At 34.2% G+C, this 17713-nt stretch overlaps 4 protein-coding genes across 4 annotated transcripts; 3 read left to right on the forward strand and 1 right to left on the reverse strand.

Moving 5' to 3' along the window:
- Positions 1 to 1212: 1212 nt before the first annotated feature.
- On the forward strand, positions 1213 to 3143 carry LOC122599744 (ubiquinol oxidase 2, mitochondrial-like). Its single transcript, XM_043772305.1, has 4 exons — positions 1213 to 1654; positions 2057 to 2185; positions 2280 to 2768; positions 2866 to 3143. The coding sequence occupies exons 1-4, from the start codon at positions 1337 to 1339 to the stop codon at positions 2923 to 2925; spliced, it is 996 nt and encodes a 331-aa protein (XP_043628240.1). The 5' UTR covers positions 1213 to 1336; the 3' UTR covers positions 2926 to 3143.
- Positions 3144 to 9007: 5864 nt separating this feature from the next.
- LOC122600715 (urea-proton symporter DUR3) lies at positions 9008 to 13645 on the forward strand. The gene is made up of 9 exons (XM_043773466.1): positions 9008 to 9266; positions 9416 to 9523; positions 10328 to 10423; positions 10532 to 10614; positions 10691 to 10911; positions 11069 to 11331; positions 11797 to 12035; positions 12424 to 13073; positions 13165 to 13645. Exons 1-9 carry the CDS (start codon positions 9096 to 9098, stop codon positions 13440 to 13442), a joined length of 2109 nt encoding a protein of 702 aa, XP_043629401.1. The 5' UTR covers positions 9008 to 9095; the 3' UTR covers positions 13443 to 13645.
- On the reverse strand, positions 13607 to 14896 carry LOC122600716 (DNA-directed RNA polymerase III subunit RPC6-like). The gene is made up of 2 exons (XM_043773467.1): positions 14795 to 14896; positions 13607 to 14369 (listed from the first exon to the last, which is right to left on the reverse strand). Exon 2 carries the CDS (start codon positions 14366 to 14368, stop codon positions 13670 to 13672), a length of 699 nt encoding a protein of 232 aa, XP_043629402.1. The 5' UTR covers position 14369; positions 14795 to 14896; the 3' UTR covers positions 13607 to 13669.
- Positions 14897 to 15902: 1006 nt separating this feature from the next.
- Positions 15903 to 17108, forward strand: LOC122598936 (protein STRICTOSIDINE SYNTHASE-LIKE 12-like). The gene is made up of 3 exons (XM_043771405.1): positions 15903 to 16141; positions 16245 to 16480; positions 16642 to 17108. Exons 1-3 carry the CDS (start codon positions 15903 to 15905, stop codon positions 17106 to 17108), a joined length of 942 nt encoding a protein of 313 aa, XP_043627340.1.
- The last annotated feature ends 605 nt before the right edge of the window (positions 17109 to 17713 follow it).

The raw sequence follows: 17713 nt of genomic DNA on the forward strand, positions 1-17713 counted from the left end.
CAAAAAAGCTCACATGCGTTACTGAATTTAATAATGAATCAACATAAAAATGCTCACTCTAACACAACAACGCGGTTTGCACTTTCAGCCGGACTAAGAAACACTTGAATTGAATCATACATTCATGTAATAACACGGTATCACTACTTAACCATCTTTTTTTCCTATGCCCCGGCGCATCGCGCGGGTACAAGGCTAGTTTTATATTTATTGATCGTGTGTTTAATTACAAAGGCAAATGACTAGAAGAAATACCAAACAAAGGGCATGATGCAAGTTTCGTGAGACCTTTCATGATACATATTTGAGTAAAATAAATGAGTTTTGGCAGGACAAGTTTTCCTGGTCTCGTTGGCAATTTTTGATTCACAAAAAAGTCGACCAAATACGTGGGAGTTACTCAAAAATCTTGGAGCCAAAGAAAAGAAAAGCTTCCATTTGGCATATTCCCTGCTGTAAGTTACTATTATACCCTCATGGTGTTCAATTTGTCCTTTTGTATTCTTTGAATCTCTTTTTGAAATTACCCTTACACATTTTGCCCATTTATAATTTTCAACCCATATATTAGAACATAATTCTTTATACCAATTATATAGTCAGAATTAAAAAATCTAGATATTAATTATGAATTATATTTTACAAAATATAAGAGGTTTTTTTTTTCCTCTGAATATTTTAACGGCTCATGGTCAATATCGCATTGTTTATGGTACGTGCAAATTTTCATCATCATATAGTGAATCTTTACTGATGTCGTATTTTAACCGAATGCTCGAAAAAAAAATTATTTCTTCAATTGAATTATTTAAAATACATATTGGATAACAAACATAAAAAGAAAAAAAAAAAAATAATGTACTTTACAAAAGTCTACGCCTAATACTCCTGAATTTTATTTTTATTTAGACGATATACTTATCTTGTCTAAACTTTGTACAAAAAATTACATAGCATATTCTCCAAATATTGAAATCGAGGTAATGAAATTAAAAGTATTAACGATTTTAATTAATATTTGGTTTAGTATACACTCTAGAATCTTCTTAGTAACGAAAGGCTAATATAGGAAAAACGTATAAGCATAACCATAACGATTAATGACCACAAATTGACTCTTTCCATATACTTAAAAACGACACGAAACGGCGTCGTATCACACCACCGCCATACTTTATTGTATGGGTATAAAAAAAAACTTAACAAAACCCATAATCCATAAACCCTTTCTCTCCAAGAAAACTATATTCACACAAAATATATTTACAAACAAACTTCCGATTTTCTCGCAAATTTCCATTTTACTTCCTTCAAGTATAATAAATATATTACAAAGATGATGACACGTGGATCAGTAACCGCCTTCCGATCCGTCGTACATTCACGTTTGCTTGCCGGAAACGGAGTTGAGCCGGCGGCGGTGACGTGGTGGATGAGGAGTGGTGGTGGTGGTCGGAATGCGAGTACGATGGCGTTAGGTAATAAAGAACAGCAGGATGTACGGAAGGAAGATGTGGCGACTGACGGAGGTGCGGCGGCGGCGGCTGGTGGTGGTGGTGAGAAGAAGGAGAAACAAGTGATGAGTTACTGGGGAGTTCCGCCGTCTAGGATTACTAAAGAGGATGGCTCTGAATGGAAGTGGAATTGTTTTAGGGTTTGTATACTTTTTCTCCTTCTCTATCCTTATATATATGTATATATATATATTATGTATATATCTATGATGATAATTACTTGATATATGTATAGATGTTGAATGTACTTTGACTATATATGTGTAGCATTATGTAATTTATTATTATGTTAATCGATATTTTGACTATTTGTAAGTGAATTATAATTGTATGTATGTATAACATTGGCTAATGATCCGAATTGCTTGAGCTTTGTGTTAGCAAATTGTATCTAAATGCTGATTGTGTGTATTTGATAAGATTTAACAATGTTAGATCATAAAACTGGTATAAAGTGGTTGAAATTGGTAAAAGTAAAATTGGAGTAATATAATACAATTTCAATCTATGTACCTACATTCTGATTTGCATCAATTTGGCAGCCATGGGAGACGTATCAAGCCGATTTATCAATTGATTTGAAGAAGCATCATGTTCCAAAGACATTTTTGGACAAATTTGCGTACTACACTGTCAAGTCTCTGAGACTTCCTACTGATATATTCTTTCAGGTGACCAGATTTGAGCCAAATTTGTAAAATATGTTCTGAAGTTTGTGTGTGAATGTAAATTGTGCTGAAAGTTTTGATTTGGTATAATTAACAGAGGCGATATGGGTGTCGGGCAATGATGCTTGAAACTGTGGCTGCTGTGCCTGGAATGGTGGGAGGGATGCTTCTGCACTGTAAATCTCTGAGGCGATTTGAGCACAGTGGTGGTTGGATCAAGGCTCTGTTGGAAGAAGCTGAGAATGAGAGAATGCATTTGATGACTTTCATGGAAGTTGCTAAGCCAAAATGGTATGAGCGTGCTCTTGTTTTCGCGGTTCAGGGTGTTTTCTTCAACGCCTACTTTCTTGCATACCTCGCTTCACCTAAATTTGCTCACCGGATCACTGGGTACCTCGAGGAGGAAGCTATTCACTCGTATACTGAGTTTTTGAAGGAGCTTGACAAAGGTAACATCGAAAATGTCAAGGCTCCTGCCATTGCCATTGACTATTGGCGTCTTCCTGCTGATGCGACACTTCGTGATGTTGTTATGGTTGTGAGAGCAGATGAGGCTCATCATCGTGATGTTAATCACTTTGCATCGGTAAAATATTCTGCATTTTGTTATGTTAGTTTGCTTCCATGGTATGTATATCTTTGATGAAACTAATTGGTGACGTTTGGATTTGAATATACTGCAGGACATAAAGCACCAGGGACTTGACCTTAAAGACAATCCAGCTCCAATTGGATATCACTGAAGGAAGTCCCATGAGTAGTAACTGAAACTGAATGGGTCGTTGACCCGGATCAATAATAATAATATTGGTTTAATACTTGGGTATTAGTGATTTCTTTTTTTGCTTACTTTTGTATAGATTTTATGATGTTTTTGTGTTAGTTAACTGGTTTGAATGCTATACATGAAAACCTTTATGCTACAACTATTGAGGAAATATGAAACGCAATATCTTTGTTATATTGGTGTTGATGTGTTATTTTCGATTGGCAGGGTGTGTTACCTGCCTTTAATTCGATGAGATTCATCTTTCAGGACTGGTTTTGGTTTTGAAGGAGACTGGGATCTCTGATGAAGGTCTGTATATTAGTTGGTTTATAAATGTTTGGATTGCAATAACTTCTTATGGATTAGTTTCCGAAAACAATCATTTAATTGGCTTAGTGTCATCAAATTGTTCACATATGGAGACAGGTGACATAAGGTTTGGAAGGATAGATGTTTGATTTGAACAAAGATTTTGGAAGTGTTGCAGGGTTTAACTAAGATATATCAAAGGTAGCCTAAATGACCAAATTAAAGAATACAGACTGTTAGGTTGTTGTATTTGTGTGTTGGACTTCATCATCGATACAATTTAACTAGCTACTATTGATCTGGTTCGATAGTCGACCCAATGAAGTCAATGATGGAATTATTTTAACTTTGAGCTGCTATACATATATTGTGAGATTATTAACTTCGGAGTCAAAAGGGGGTTAACGTGAATGTGGACATTTTAAGTTGAAGGGGGTATTTTGGCCGTCCAAATAGGTGGTTGTAGAGCATGGATGAGACAAAGAATAATTATACGAGTAATTGTCTTACAATCGAGGATCTTGTTTTATTTTGTTTGTGCTATAAATGGTTTTGGTCAGCATGGGTAAAGTTACCGGGATATTTAAGCGCTACCTGTGAATTGTGGTCAAGAACAGGTGAATTGTATTTTCTGGAGTACTCGATTCAAAGGGAACACCAACTCCGTTAGCTATATTCAAGTCGCATCGATCATGGACTAAGTTGAACATTTTATTAGAGTGAATATAAAAGGAGGTTTTGTGGACCAAAACAATGTTAGGGCTAGGCAACAATAAGCAACTAGATCTATACCCGGTCGTTGACCAGGTTCGAAACTATATATACGAAGTGAATATCATCATCATCCCAATTAAAATTCATCCTACAAAAGAAATTGAAATAATAGAAAATTAGATACATTTTAGATAAACATATTAATAAGCAAAGTTATAACATATTAGATGTATATAATGATTTTGAATATATGTTTGATCTTTCATTATATAGAAGTCATTTTTTAGCAACTTAGCATCATCTAAAAGCTTATCACCATCAACCTCATCCTTCAATAAAAAAGGGTAAAAAAGAGAGTTACAAATTATTTTTTTTTACAAAAAGTATTAATTTACGTAATGTTACTTTTTCATCGCCTAGATCATTAACATTGATAATCTTATGCAATTTCATTGATTTGAGGTTTGCCTTACCCTCGGTTTCTTGTTTTGAATCATTGTTCTTCAAAAAGTTGTTGTCAACATTCAAGATGTACTCATTAAAGTCAAATGCATTTTTATTTTTTTTGTCACTTTGTTGGTTGGAAAACATGAATGTTGTAACTAAAAATATACTTGCCTTATATTAATAAGAAGCCATTTGACTGTTATGTTGTAAACGGCTCATTCACGTTTAATTTTGCAATCATGTTTAATATATTTGTATATAATTTCTAAATTTTCTTATTTATAAAACTTTGACTTTGACTTTGTATTTTAATGGTTTAGATTGATTTTTGTTATATTTTCAATGGTCTAGATGAAAACTTAAAATGTTTTTTTCTCTTGGCTATGGTAGCCATTAATATATATAATGTTTCAAAAGCCGGTCTTTTAGTTCATTGATTGGATGCCAAAATCGGTTTTAACTGGTTGAACTAGGTGACTAGCCAACTTATATTTCACCAAAATTGCTACTAAAGCCGTTACGTTTCAATTAAAGCACTTAACATTCACCGAAAAAGCATACAAGTGGTTATAATAATAATAAAAAAGTTTTAAATACAACAAACAATCCAAGATATTATCAAAGTATACAAATCATTGTCAAATTAATATAAAATGTTTTTGGGATAAAAAATAATAATAAAAGAAACAAGAATCGGCTCAGTTGGGAAAATTAGCTATTTGGATTAAAACATCTGCAGTTTAACCAAAAAGGGGCCTAGTTTAACCGGTCGATCGACCAGATACTGGGACGGTTCGAATTGGTTTTAAAACATCGGCTATCATAGGTCTTTATCTTGAGGACGATGTTAATTTATATCCCTATAAACAAAGGGTTTGAGCTATATGCATTCTTGTGGTGATTGGAACAGAGGTGTTTATATAATTTATACGTACGGATGAGGTCATAATGCCCATGCCGAGCCTGTATTACTCAAGTCTACTGACAGAATACGAACAACTAACCTTCCATGTAGTTCAGGTATATATATATAGTTTCCCCTTACTGGTTGTCTAGTCATTTATCATTTGGGCTTTTTTCCTTTTTGATGGTGGGTTAAGAAATCAGCAAGTTTGAAGAGTGGGATGTTATATATGGATTGGATTATTTGGACAAATGCATTTAGCCCATTAGACATGTATCGTATTGCTATTAAGGCATCCCTTAAGATATCGGTGTATCACATCACCATTTTTTAATTGGTCTTCATTTTTTTGTATGTTCGATTCTCAACGGATGAGTATATTCACTAATCCGATGATGAAAGGACACCGATAGAGGGTATGGTTATATATTAAATCCGTTTACTTCTAAAACTGTCAACGATCCGTTGGAAGTCCGATGTGTTATGCGTGAGGAACGGAACTAAATCTATCCATCGTAACTAGTTGTGTGTTAATTATACTCTTACAACTGAGGACTATACAAACGTTTAATTATTAGGAAGATAAATAAATTAATAAACGACTTGACAAAAGATGTCCTTTCAGACTTGGCAAAATAGAAATTAAACGAAGTCAAATGATCAGATTGCGTAAAGCTAAAATGTCGAGGGACCACTATTTATGATACACCTAATGACAATTACAACTTACAAGTTGCACTCCATAGAAAATTTTGACCTACTTGCTCATGTAAAGACAACACAAGCGTACATATACAATACTTGTACATGTACTATTTAATGTGAGTATATATTTCGAAGATACAATATATATTCTTTTATTTAATTTAATCCGAATAAAGAAAATTATGTTTCTTATGAAAAAAAACTAATGTAAAGGTTAATCTCATAACCTGATGTAACGAGAGAAGAAACTATATTGGTCCAACCTACTACGAGAATCCAATATCAAGCTACCCAACCTATACGAAGGTGTCATCCATCAAAGTCGAGTGATTTAATGAGTTATAACTCACTTTGTGATATCTCTCCTAAAACAAAATACAAAGATACAATAGGAAATATGAACTAAAGGCGCGATAATTGTGGTTAATTTCATGGAAAATTTGGATATTATTGTTTTCTTGAAACAATTAAGGTGTTCTTCACTCAACTAACATAAAATTAATTAACTTTTTTTTAATGTAATAATATATTGATACAACATAAATCTATAATTTCAAGTTTAATGTTTAATTAAAAAGTTTAAATATGCGTTGATATAAAAGTTTGTTATAATATGTTGGAGATGAAATTTTACCAACTCATGCATTGATTCCATGTAAACCAATAACAGAGGTTTAATTTAAGAACTATTTCAACTTTGAAGTATGAAGTTACATCAGGTGTTACTTATCCGTTATTTTATTTTTGAGCTGGCTAGTGCTGCAATTTAGTTAGTCTTTCGGGAAAATGAAGTCAAGTGGGTTTGAGGCTCCGTCCATCTGAATTAGACTAGTTGGTGCATACTTATAGTCGTTAGAATGTTATGTACGAAATACCTGGTATGAAAATTGATAATAGTACCATAATTTTTGTTTAATCTATCAATTATGTATATATTATGTTTGTATAGTCTGCTGTTTTAATTGTTCTGATATTGCATGTTTGTATAGTGTGTTGTTTCAGTTGTTCAGATATTTCATGTGTACTAAATGGTAGATTAACTAAAAACCATGATCAAGTTTGAGGGGTGGACTTAAAAAGTCCCTCTATGAGGTATTGGTTTGGGTAAACCAAGTTCAAGTTTGAAAGGATAAGGTTAAACCTATTAATCGTCGTGCCTTCAGGTAGATTAGTAGGAGTTTTTACTCCATTGGATATTTGAAAAAACATATCTATTTCGAGAGAGTTCTCTAGCATAGACTAAGTTAAAACAATATATACTAGACCTCCTACTATCGTTATCGAATTGTGACACGAAATTTCAAATGAAATTCGCCTAAAATAATAAAAACCATCGTTACAAACATGGGTTCCCATTCCCATCATTATAGAAAATATAATTATGGGTAAATTACAAAAATCATACCTGAGGTTTGTTCAAAACTACATTGGTCATACCTAAAATTTAAAAATTACGCGAATCATACCCATCGTTGTCAAAAACTTACACTGACCATACCTATCACCGACGGCCGTCAATTTGGCCGTTAAGTCAAGTCACGTGCTGTGTATGTGAGATATCAAAACCGTAATTTCGTGTATACTTCAGGTATCATTTGTGTAATTCACTCTAATAAAAATTATTAAGATATTTATATTTATATTTCATTTATTAAAGTAGGTAGATATTCTATATTAAAATTAACACACACACACATATATAATCTATTTCAAAATAAAAACTAAAAAAACTATAAATGGATGTCATTATGCGATACAAGTTTAGGCTTAGAAATTCTAAGATTAGACTAACGATTAACCCTGGAACTTTAAATACAAAATACTACAAATTGTTAACTTTGAGATATATTCTAAAACCGTAACGAGTATTCGATATTGCTTTACCTATCTAATCTGAGGGGGATGTCAACAAACCATATGAAAAAACTATATTGCTTTTTAGAATTATATTTTTTAAATAGGTTTTTATTAAAAAAAAAATAAATCATACATTAATAATAATAATAATAATAATAATAATAATAATAATAATAATAATAATAATAATAATAATAATAATAATAATAATAATAATAATAATAATTGTGGCCAGCTAGGGTACCTTCTGGGTATCTTGGCGAGATGGAATGTTGGTATGGAGGTCATGGGATCGAATCTTTTATTTCTCATTGACCTCGGACATTTACCTCTTCAGCGTAAAATGGGCTCCCTTTGGGGGTACTAGCGGTGTAAGGCGCCTCGAACTCTGAGCATACTGCCCGTTTGGATGTCACTGCTCAGCTCGATGGAACGACCTTCCCACTCGCCGTTCAAATAATAATAATAATAATAATAATAATAATAATAATAATAAAGTGAAAATTTTAGTGGTTTTGATGGTTCTCATCCTTGTTATATTCACTATACACATATAACAAAATAATAATGACATGTTTAATAATAAATACATTCTTGTATCAACTATTTTTCTCGATATACTTTTTATTATATAAATTATTGTTTCATAATAAATGTCATATCTACCCAACTTAATAAATGAAGTATAAATAAAACTCTAAGATTCTTAATAATTATTTTTATAGTGAATTACAAGGATAGTACCTAAAGTATGCACGAAATTACAGTTTTGATACATCACATGCATGACACGTGACTTGACTTAACAGTCAAATAGACGACCGTCAGCGATAGGTATGGTTAGTGTAAGTTTTTGATAACAGTGGGTATGACTCGTGTAATTTTTAAATTGTAGGTATGACCAGTGTAGTTTCGAACAAACCTCAAGTATGATTTTTGTAATTTAACCTATAATTATTAATGACATTCTGGTGGGCCCTATCATTGAATCACAAAGTCGTTTAAGAGATTCCATTTGTACCAATGACAAGATACTGTATATCCTACTACTATATACACACCTTGATCCTTCCTTCATCTCATCTCTATATATTCTTTGACTTTTTATTATTGTTCCTACCATCACAATTCACAAACAAACAACTCATATATATACACATCTCAATATAGACACTTGTGTCACTCTATTGTTCACACCCTCCACACATATGGCAACCTGCCCTCCCTTGGATTTCTCCGGCAAGTATTACCAGACGTCGGGTGACAGTTGTTTGAGGCAAAACAGTTTCTTTGAGGGCAAAGCTGTCCTAAATCAAGGAGTTGGCTATTCTGTTATTCTCGGATTCGGTGCTTTTTTTGCTTTCTTCACTTCTTTTCTGGTATGTAATTATGAACCCATCATAACAGTTTTTTTTACTCCTAATTTGTTAACTTTAATTTATCTCAAAATAAACGTCCATTTTCATGTTATATGATTTATATCTAAAACATGTGGTTACTTGTATGTCCAAAACATTATTTGATGTAGGTTTGGCTAGAGAAACGTTACGTTGGAGCGAAACATACATCGGAATGGTTCAATACAGCAGGAAGAAATGTTAAAACAGGACTTATTGCAAGTGTTATTGTATCTCAGGTACAATTCTTATGCTATTTCCGGTTCACGTAAAATTGACTAGAATGTGTTGACTTTTAGTATTTCCGAACCTAAAGGATCTGCATTTAACCCGGACTAAACCAAACTATAGTTTGTTTTAATATCATTGTCTAATCTTAAATTCAACTTCTAAAGTATATATTTACTTTATGGAAATTGAAAAGGAGACAATTGTATTTGTATGTTTTGGGCCATAATTTTAAGTTTGGTACTTTTGAATTTTTGACAACTTTTTTGCAAATTAAACAGACAAGATTTTGGGTCGGACAAACCAAACTGATGAAAAAGGTCTAGTTCGGCTGTTTGTGACGAAACTGAAGGACAAGCAAATAAGACAAATTAAACCCTTTATTTTAAGAAAACATAAAAAGTTGTATCAATTTCTCTGTATTCTTACTTTTCTCAAAATCAATTTCCACACTATTTAATTTGGGAGGTGCTCCATATACTCATTTGTTTTTAGTCTTACACTACCAAAATAATTATTTTGACTAATTTGCTCTTACATAAGAGATGGTTAAAAGGCAAACTGTACAAAATAGTCAAAACATTTAGTTGTGTATGGTCAAACATGTTTTTTGGGTTCCATTTGGTCTCAAAAACCATTAACCGAATGAAAAGACACGATTTTATTTAAGCCAAATTACTTCAGCTCATTGCAGTTTAAGCACATGTCTGCGTGTCCTGTGACTGGTCCTTGGTGTTCTATGCATTATCTATTTTTTCATAGTTTGGGCTCGCTTCTCTACTATATGTGATCTGACCCGTTAAAAATGTACGCAGTGGACTTGGGCTGCTACAATATTACAAAGTTCAAATGTTGCTTGGCAGTATGGAGTCAGTGGCCCATTTTGGTATGCTAGCGGTGCCACCATCCAGGTTCAGTTCCAGCCTCATCGCGCCTTTTGAGTCCATTTCACCATTTTTTTTTAATTATATATTCTACTTTAAACACTAGCAGTTTTACACACTTTTACATAAAAACAGGTACTCTTGTTTGGTGTAATTGCTATAGAGATAAAACGAAAGGCTCCACATGCTCATACTGTTTGTGAAATTGTTAAAGCTCGGTATGTTTTAGATCTCGTCAGTTTGGATTATCGTTAGTTTTATGCTTACATGATTGTTTGAATATACTTTATTCAGATGGGGGACGGGTGCACATGTCGTGTTTTTGGTCTTTTGTTTCATGACAAATATCATAGTAACAGCTATGCTACTTCTTGGTGGCTCTGCTGTGGTGAATGCACTCACCGGCGTCAATATATATGCTGCCAGTTTTCTAATACCACTTGGAGTGATTGTATATACGCTTGCCGGAGGCTTGAAAGCCACTTTCTTAGCTAGCTATATACATTCTGTAATAGGTAGTTTACTAATCTCACTCTAATATTAAGTTTACATTAACTTTAAGAAAGATTTTGACACTATAAGTGATTTCCATGAACTTTGATACCATAATTTAGTTCTATTAACCTTAAAAGGTCTATATTTCTGACTTTTGTGAGTTGATCTTGTTTGTAGTTCACTTAGTGCTAGTCATGTTTGTGTTCTTGGTATACACGGCGAGTAGTGAGCTTGGGAGCCCAAGTGTTGTCTATCGACGCATAATGGAGGTCTCGAGCAGATCAAGAATATGTCAAGAACCTCTCTCCCACAATGCACAAGCTTGCGGTCCTGTTTCAGGAAACTACAAAGGATCTTACCTAACAATGTTAAGCTCTGGCGGGCTCGTTTTTGGTATAATCAACATTGTTGGTAATTTTGGCACAGTTTTCGTCGACAATGTAAGTTTCCATTCCAACTCGAAATATTAGTCCTTCACTTATGAAATCGTCTATTCGGGGTATGTTTTATCTCTACTGGCTCAAATGAATTGAGATTGGTACACAATGTATTTTATGGAATAAAATCTCCAAAGATTAGACTTTTATTGACATAATATACTTTTTCTGGAATCACATAACACACTATTTGTGAACAAAGTAAGAGTTTTGAGCAACCCGGGAAGGAATTGGTTTTTCAGCAAAAAACAAACAAAAGTTTCAGAGATTAAATTTGTGACATTCCTAAAAATTACTTGAATTTCAAATCATTTAATTGCTTTAACTACTCATGCTATGGATGAGGGTGCATTTTGACTGTTTCAAAACTAGCCCAAACATACAAATGACTGTTTCCTATTTTTCATCATCTTATTTAGGCAAGATATGTTCAAGTTTTGACTCTAGAATACATGTTTATTTGTCCAGGGATACTGGGTGAGTGCCATTGCGGCTAGACCATCATCAACTCATAAAGGGTACCTATTGGGTGGGCTTGTATGGTTTGCTGTGCCATTTTCGTTAGCCACATCACTTGGTTTAGGAGCTTTAGCCCTTGACCTTCCACTGACAGCAAGTGAAGCTAGCCGCGGGCTTGTTCCTCCTGCTACAGCTATCGCATTAATGGGAAAAGGAGGATCTGTTCTCCTTCTCACAATGCTTTTCATGTGAGTACCATCTATCACAGAAACTCGAATGACAATTTCAACCCATTACTATAAGGAGGAACTGATTTGGGTCATGTTATATTCTTACACACTGTAAAAACAGAATAAGAAAATTAGCCTAAAAAGCTAATGGGTTATATGGATCAACAGTTGGCCAACTTGTATTTGAAAATATACAACTTAGTAATCTCACCAAATAGTTACGAACAATTAAGATTTTTGAACAAAAAGTTTAGGGTCAAACAACCTGTCTCATTTTGACCCATTCAAAATCACCTGTTTTGACCCATTGTCCAATATGCCTAGTTTTAACATTGATCGTGCAACAGCTGGAACTTCAAACTAATCCCATTTTCCGAATCTAATTAATGTGTTTGATTTGCATCAGGGCTGTGACTTCTGCTGGCTCTTCTGAGCTAATTGCAGTCTCATCACTTTGCACATATGATATCTATCGAACATACATCAATCCTGATGCCACCGGCAAACAAATCCTGAGAGTTTCTAGAGCAGTCGTGTTCTCATTCGGTTGTCTCATGGGAATTCTAGCAGTCATACTAAACAAAGTTGGGGTTTCCCTTGGTTGGATGTACTTAGCTATGGGTGTGTTCATTGGATCTGCTGTTATGCCTATTGCCTTTATGCTCCTATGGAGAAAAGCTAATGCTTTTGGCGCCATTCTGGGCACAGTCGTTGGATGTATACTTGGAATAATCACTTGGTTAACAGTTACTAGCGTTGAATATGGCCGAGTCAACCTAGATACAACAGGAAGAAATGCACCTATGCTGGCTGGGAATCTAGTCTCTATCCTAACAGGTGGAACGGTCCATGCTGTATGTAGTTTATTGAAGCCTCAAAACTATGATTGGGAAACTACTAAGCAGATAACAGTCGTTGAAAAGGAAAAGAGTGAACTTGCAGTCGATGAATTTAAAGAGGAGAAGTTGCTTAGTGCAAAGAAATGGATCATTAAATGGGGTGTCGGTTTTACCATTGTGATCGTGATCTTATGGCCTCTTTTTTCACTTCCTGCAAGTAAGTTTTTCATGTGATTTCATTTAACTCCTTTACTTTTTCACTTCAAGATTCTTTTTGAATTTGATTTTTGTGTAAAATGTGAATGCAGAGGATTTCAGCAAAGGATACTTCACATTTTGGGCGATTATTGCAATAGCATGGGGGACAATTGGGTCGGCTGTGATCATTATTTTACCAGTAACCGAAAGTTGGCAAACTATACAAAGTGTTCTACTTGGAACGTTCACAAACGATAAGCTTGTTGAGAAAATCGAAGAACTGAATTTAAAGTTGGAAACTATCATAAAAGCTGTACCCGATGCTGAAAGGATTTACTTGCTCGAAAAGGGAAAAATCAAGAAGAGTGAAACTTCACAGTTGGTATGAAACTACACATTTCTTAACAAGAATAAAGATATTCCCACGTGTGTTGGTTTTAGTTAAATTCGTTTAGTTTATTTAGTTCTCCTGTTGTTTTGTCTAGATTTATCTTCACATCAAGTAAATAAGAACTGTAAAGAGAGGCCAAACATTCAAATGAAAGAGTGTTATATTCCAACTGTAAAAAAGCATGAATATATCTATATAAACGATAACCAAGATTACAGTTTTCATCAGAATTCTAACCATTTTGTGTAGTAAACACAATTAGTTGGAGATATAAGCCCATCAGGTGTGCACTGTTTCATTCTGGGGCAAACACCACAAGGAATCGAAACCATGGCACCTAATTTTGGACCGTGATCTCCAAGATTTCCATCAAGACACCTATAACACACATTTCCAATAGGGATTGAAAAGTACTCCCCGAGCCCAGTGCTCTTCACTTCAATAATCGCGTTGTCAAGAACCAAAGTCTTCAAAATTTCACTTAACTGTTGGCTTGTGCACTCGGTCTTTGTCAGCCTATTCTCCTTGAAAAAGTCATAAACGCCCTCAGCTGTTGCTACTTTCAGCTTCTTTATAATCTTTAAACAGATTCCTTTAAGTTGATTAATGAAATCGGTATCAAGGGCACCATCAGTAAACCATACTCCACCAGTGACCTCATCTGTTGGCTCGAATTCTGCTGCAATAAAGTGTTTTCCTTTGGCATTGGCACGGCGGATTTCCTTGATCAGGGCCAAGTCTTTGAGGTTCTTGATGATCTTGTTGAAGGCCGCTCCTTGCAGGTTTGTTTCTTTCTTGATGTTCCAGTCCGTAATAGTATCTGCACCTTTGCTCTTGATGACATTGAGTACCAGACGATTGGTTTCTGTTAGACCACCCGCCGATCTGGCTTCTGGTCTCTTTCGTTTCTGTAACAGGCTCATCCTAAATACGAGTAGTAAACTTAATCACAAATTTCCTATATACAACAATTTATTTTCTGAATTTTTTTAGGAAAAAGATGTGAAAATTAAGATATTATTAATTAGCTTAGAATGTTCATTATTTCAATATGTCGTATGTGTTTTAGATAGTAACAAATAGAAAGCCATAGATTTAACAATTTTCTTCACAATTCATGTGTATGAATTAAACTTAATTCAATATATAATAATTGCCAAGTATATTAAAAAAAAGTGTTTCTCTATATTCAATATATAACTTTTTTGGGCAAATTTCATTGTTAGGTAACATAATCAGTATTGGTTGTGATTTGAAGGGTCACCTTAAACAAAACCATATTTAAATTACTAAAATACTTACAAATTATATGTGTGTATATATATATATATCTGCTAAAATTTTTTTACCTGTATGACGTAACCAAAGAATCCGAAAAATATCTTTCAACCGAACATTCGAACAAGGAGAAGCAACCAAGGAGAGGGGCGGAGTGATGATCAAAAAATAAGTTGTCCTGATTTACTTAAAACGTGTGTCCTAAGTTTCCCACTTAACAAATTTAACAAACCTACAAAATCGTCAATAAAGAAAATGGGCCCAAAAAAGCTGGCCCATCCCAGCACTAAACCAAGTCCTATTGGGCCCTCATATCTAGGCAATAATTGTTAAGCCGTTAAGCTTTTTAACGGTGATTAAGCATTCAAGCATATTAAATCAACAAGACATTCTTGTAGTCAAATCGCAAATGTATAATGTGAATTTGAGAAATGAAAGAGAACAAACATTCTGATGAGGATCATACACCTGAATTGACATTTTTTCGATAACTTAAAGCAAAAGAACTTTAGTTTTTAATTAATGTAATGGAAAATGATCCGTACTGCAGACTTTACTTAAGCTTAGGTACTGTCACATTAAAAAAAAGTTACAGATTAAACTTTTGAATTTGATAAACATACATAACGCTCCTGAATTTTACATAACCCCTGAATTTTACATAACCCTCTGCTTTACTTAAGATAGGTACTGTATGCATTATCTAACCTTTCTCTTAGTATAATTAGAAAAGGTGTCTAGTGATTAGGTTTTAATTTTGCACTTTATGTAATGGTCAATCCATCATCCTTCCAAAAAAAACATAATTCTATAAGTAACTTGTCCTGTAAACATTGTAATATATCAATATATACTCCCTCTTAGGTAAGACTTTTAAATTAGTTTTTGCAATGTTATTTAGGGAAAACGTACGTATCCAATTTACACATCCGATACACACATATTAATGCTCAAAGTAGTCGTCGGCTTGCTTCCCATCAAGTTTAAGCAATCGAACATCTTTGTCCCAAATATGGAGAAGCAATATAATTTCAACCATCACAAGTGGTTTATTATGGTGGTTAGATATATATATATATACACACATATAGAAGGACTAAAGGAGAAGATATATTATGAAGGGGATGTATTAATGATCTTGAAAGATAACAAAGCAGTGTGGTGACATACATCATAGCCATGAAAACAAGCAGCCTGTTTGTTCTAGATCTCATTGTTTGGTTTTTGCTTCTTCGAAGCATATTATGTTACACAACTTTTAACAAAATCTTATTGCCTTCGGGTGTCACCGGTCCTGAATCTGCTGTTTTTGATCGTGGAGGTGGAGGTCCATATGTAGCAGTCTCAGACGGTAGGATCCTCATATGGCTAGGTCCCACCGTTGGGTTCGTTGATTTTGCCTACACTTCACCTAACAGGTTAATTATGCAACTTATTTAGCTTCCCTAAGACCCTTTCAATCTTGAGTTGTAATTAAGGTGTCGAATTACTAATTCTATATAGATATACTCATTTTTGCAGGACCAAGCAACTATGTGATGGTACAAATGATCTGCAGTTAGGACCAACATGTGGGAGACCATTGGCTCTTAGCTTCAACTATAGAACCGGTGATCTCTATATCACCGATGCTTTCTATGGTCTCCTTGTCGTAGGATTCAATGGTGGGCTTGCAACTCAACTTTCGGGTGGTCACAAGTACCTTTCTGGAATTGACGTTGAATCATATACCGGATTTGTATATATGACCGATGCCAGCTTGACCTACGACATAAGGTAAGGCCCGTAACAAATTTACTCGCAATTATAACATCTCACCATCAGTTAATTCGTTATGAAAGATTTGTGCCTATGTATTGTTGTTTGTAAGTATAGCTTTGATAGAGGTACTTCTTGTGCAGAAACATGTCACAACCAGGTTTTACACCCGATTCAACTGGAAGGCTGTTGAAATATGATCCATATAATCATAACGTAACTATTTTAGTAAGCAGTCTGTCAGGTGTAGGAGGACCAGCTGTTGGTAGTGCCCGAAACTATGTTTTGTTTCCAGACAACGTGAATAAGAATATCCAACGGTATTGGTTGCAGGGACCAAAAATAGGCACAAGTGAAGTATTCCTGACTGACTGTGGGAGCCCGAAAAATATTAAAAGGGCTACAAATAATGAAGAGTTTTGGGTGGCACTAGAGAAACAGATCCAACAGCCCACACCGGGGTACAGTCAACCACAAGGTCTAAGGGTTAACGGATCTGCAGCAGTGCTGCAAACTGAGCCCCTTACTGAGTTCTTAAACATGAATATTGCTGTTGTTCAGGAGATCAATAATGCTATATATGTGGGTTCGAGTCACACTAATTTTATTGGCGTTTACACGAACTAAAATCTTGTAACTATTCCTAAAAATGGGAAGAACTCACTGTACTATATATATTATTGTATCTGGTCATGTGATCCAAATATTTTCTTCTTAATAAATTACAATGAATAATATGTTGTCCTCATTCATGGATAACCTGTTTGATGGAGAACTTCTGTGAGATTTTATAAATCTAGTATTAGTAAATCTAGCTAATTAATTATGTCATTTACTATCAAGGGTCACCAACAAACTGCATCTAAGTAATAAAAACTGGTAAATCTTACGTCGTAAGTACAAGCTTTGCAATAAAACCTGGCCAGTAAACATATTCTAGAACACTTATATTGTTTACAAATTTTTTACATCTAAGTAGTCAAGATTACACACAAGTATGAATATTAAAAAGAAAAAAAAAACTACAAATAAAACATTAGACAATGTGAATATATACTGATATTGCAACGTATTAGATGCAAGTTGACTTTGAGCTATCAGATATGGAACGTAAATAGTACTCCATAACAGAGAGCATACTAGCTTGTTGACGTTGTCAAGTTGCAAATACATCAAGTTTTTAGCTTGATGATAGAGAACAAACATTCTGATTTGTATTGTATCACAATATA

The sequence above is a fragment of the Erigeron canadensis genome, chromosome 5, assembly GCF_010389155.1.
Source record: "Erigeron canadensis isolate Cc75 chromosome 5, C_canadensis_v1, whole genome shotgun sequence".
Classification (NCBI taxonomy): Eukaryota; Viridiplantae; Streptophyta; class Magnoliopsida; order Asterales; family Asteraceae; genus Erigeron; species Erigeron canadensis.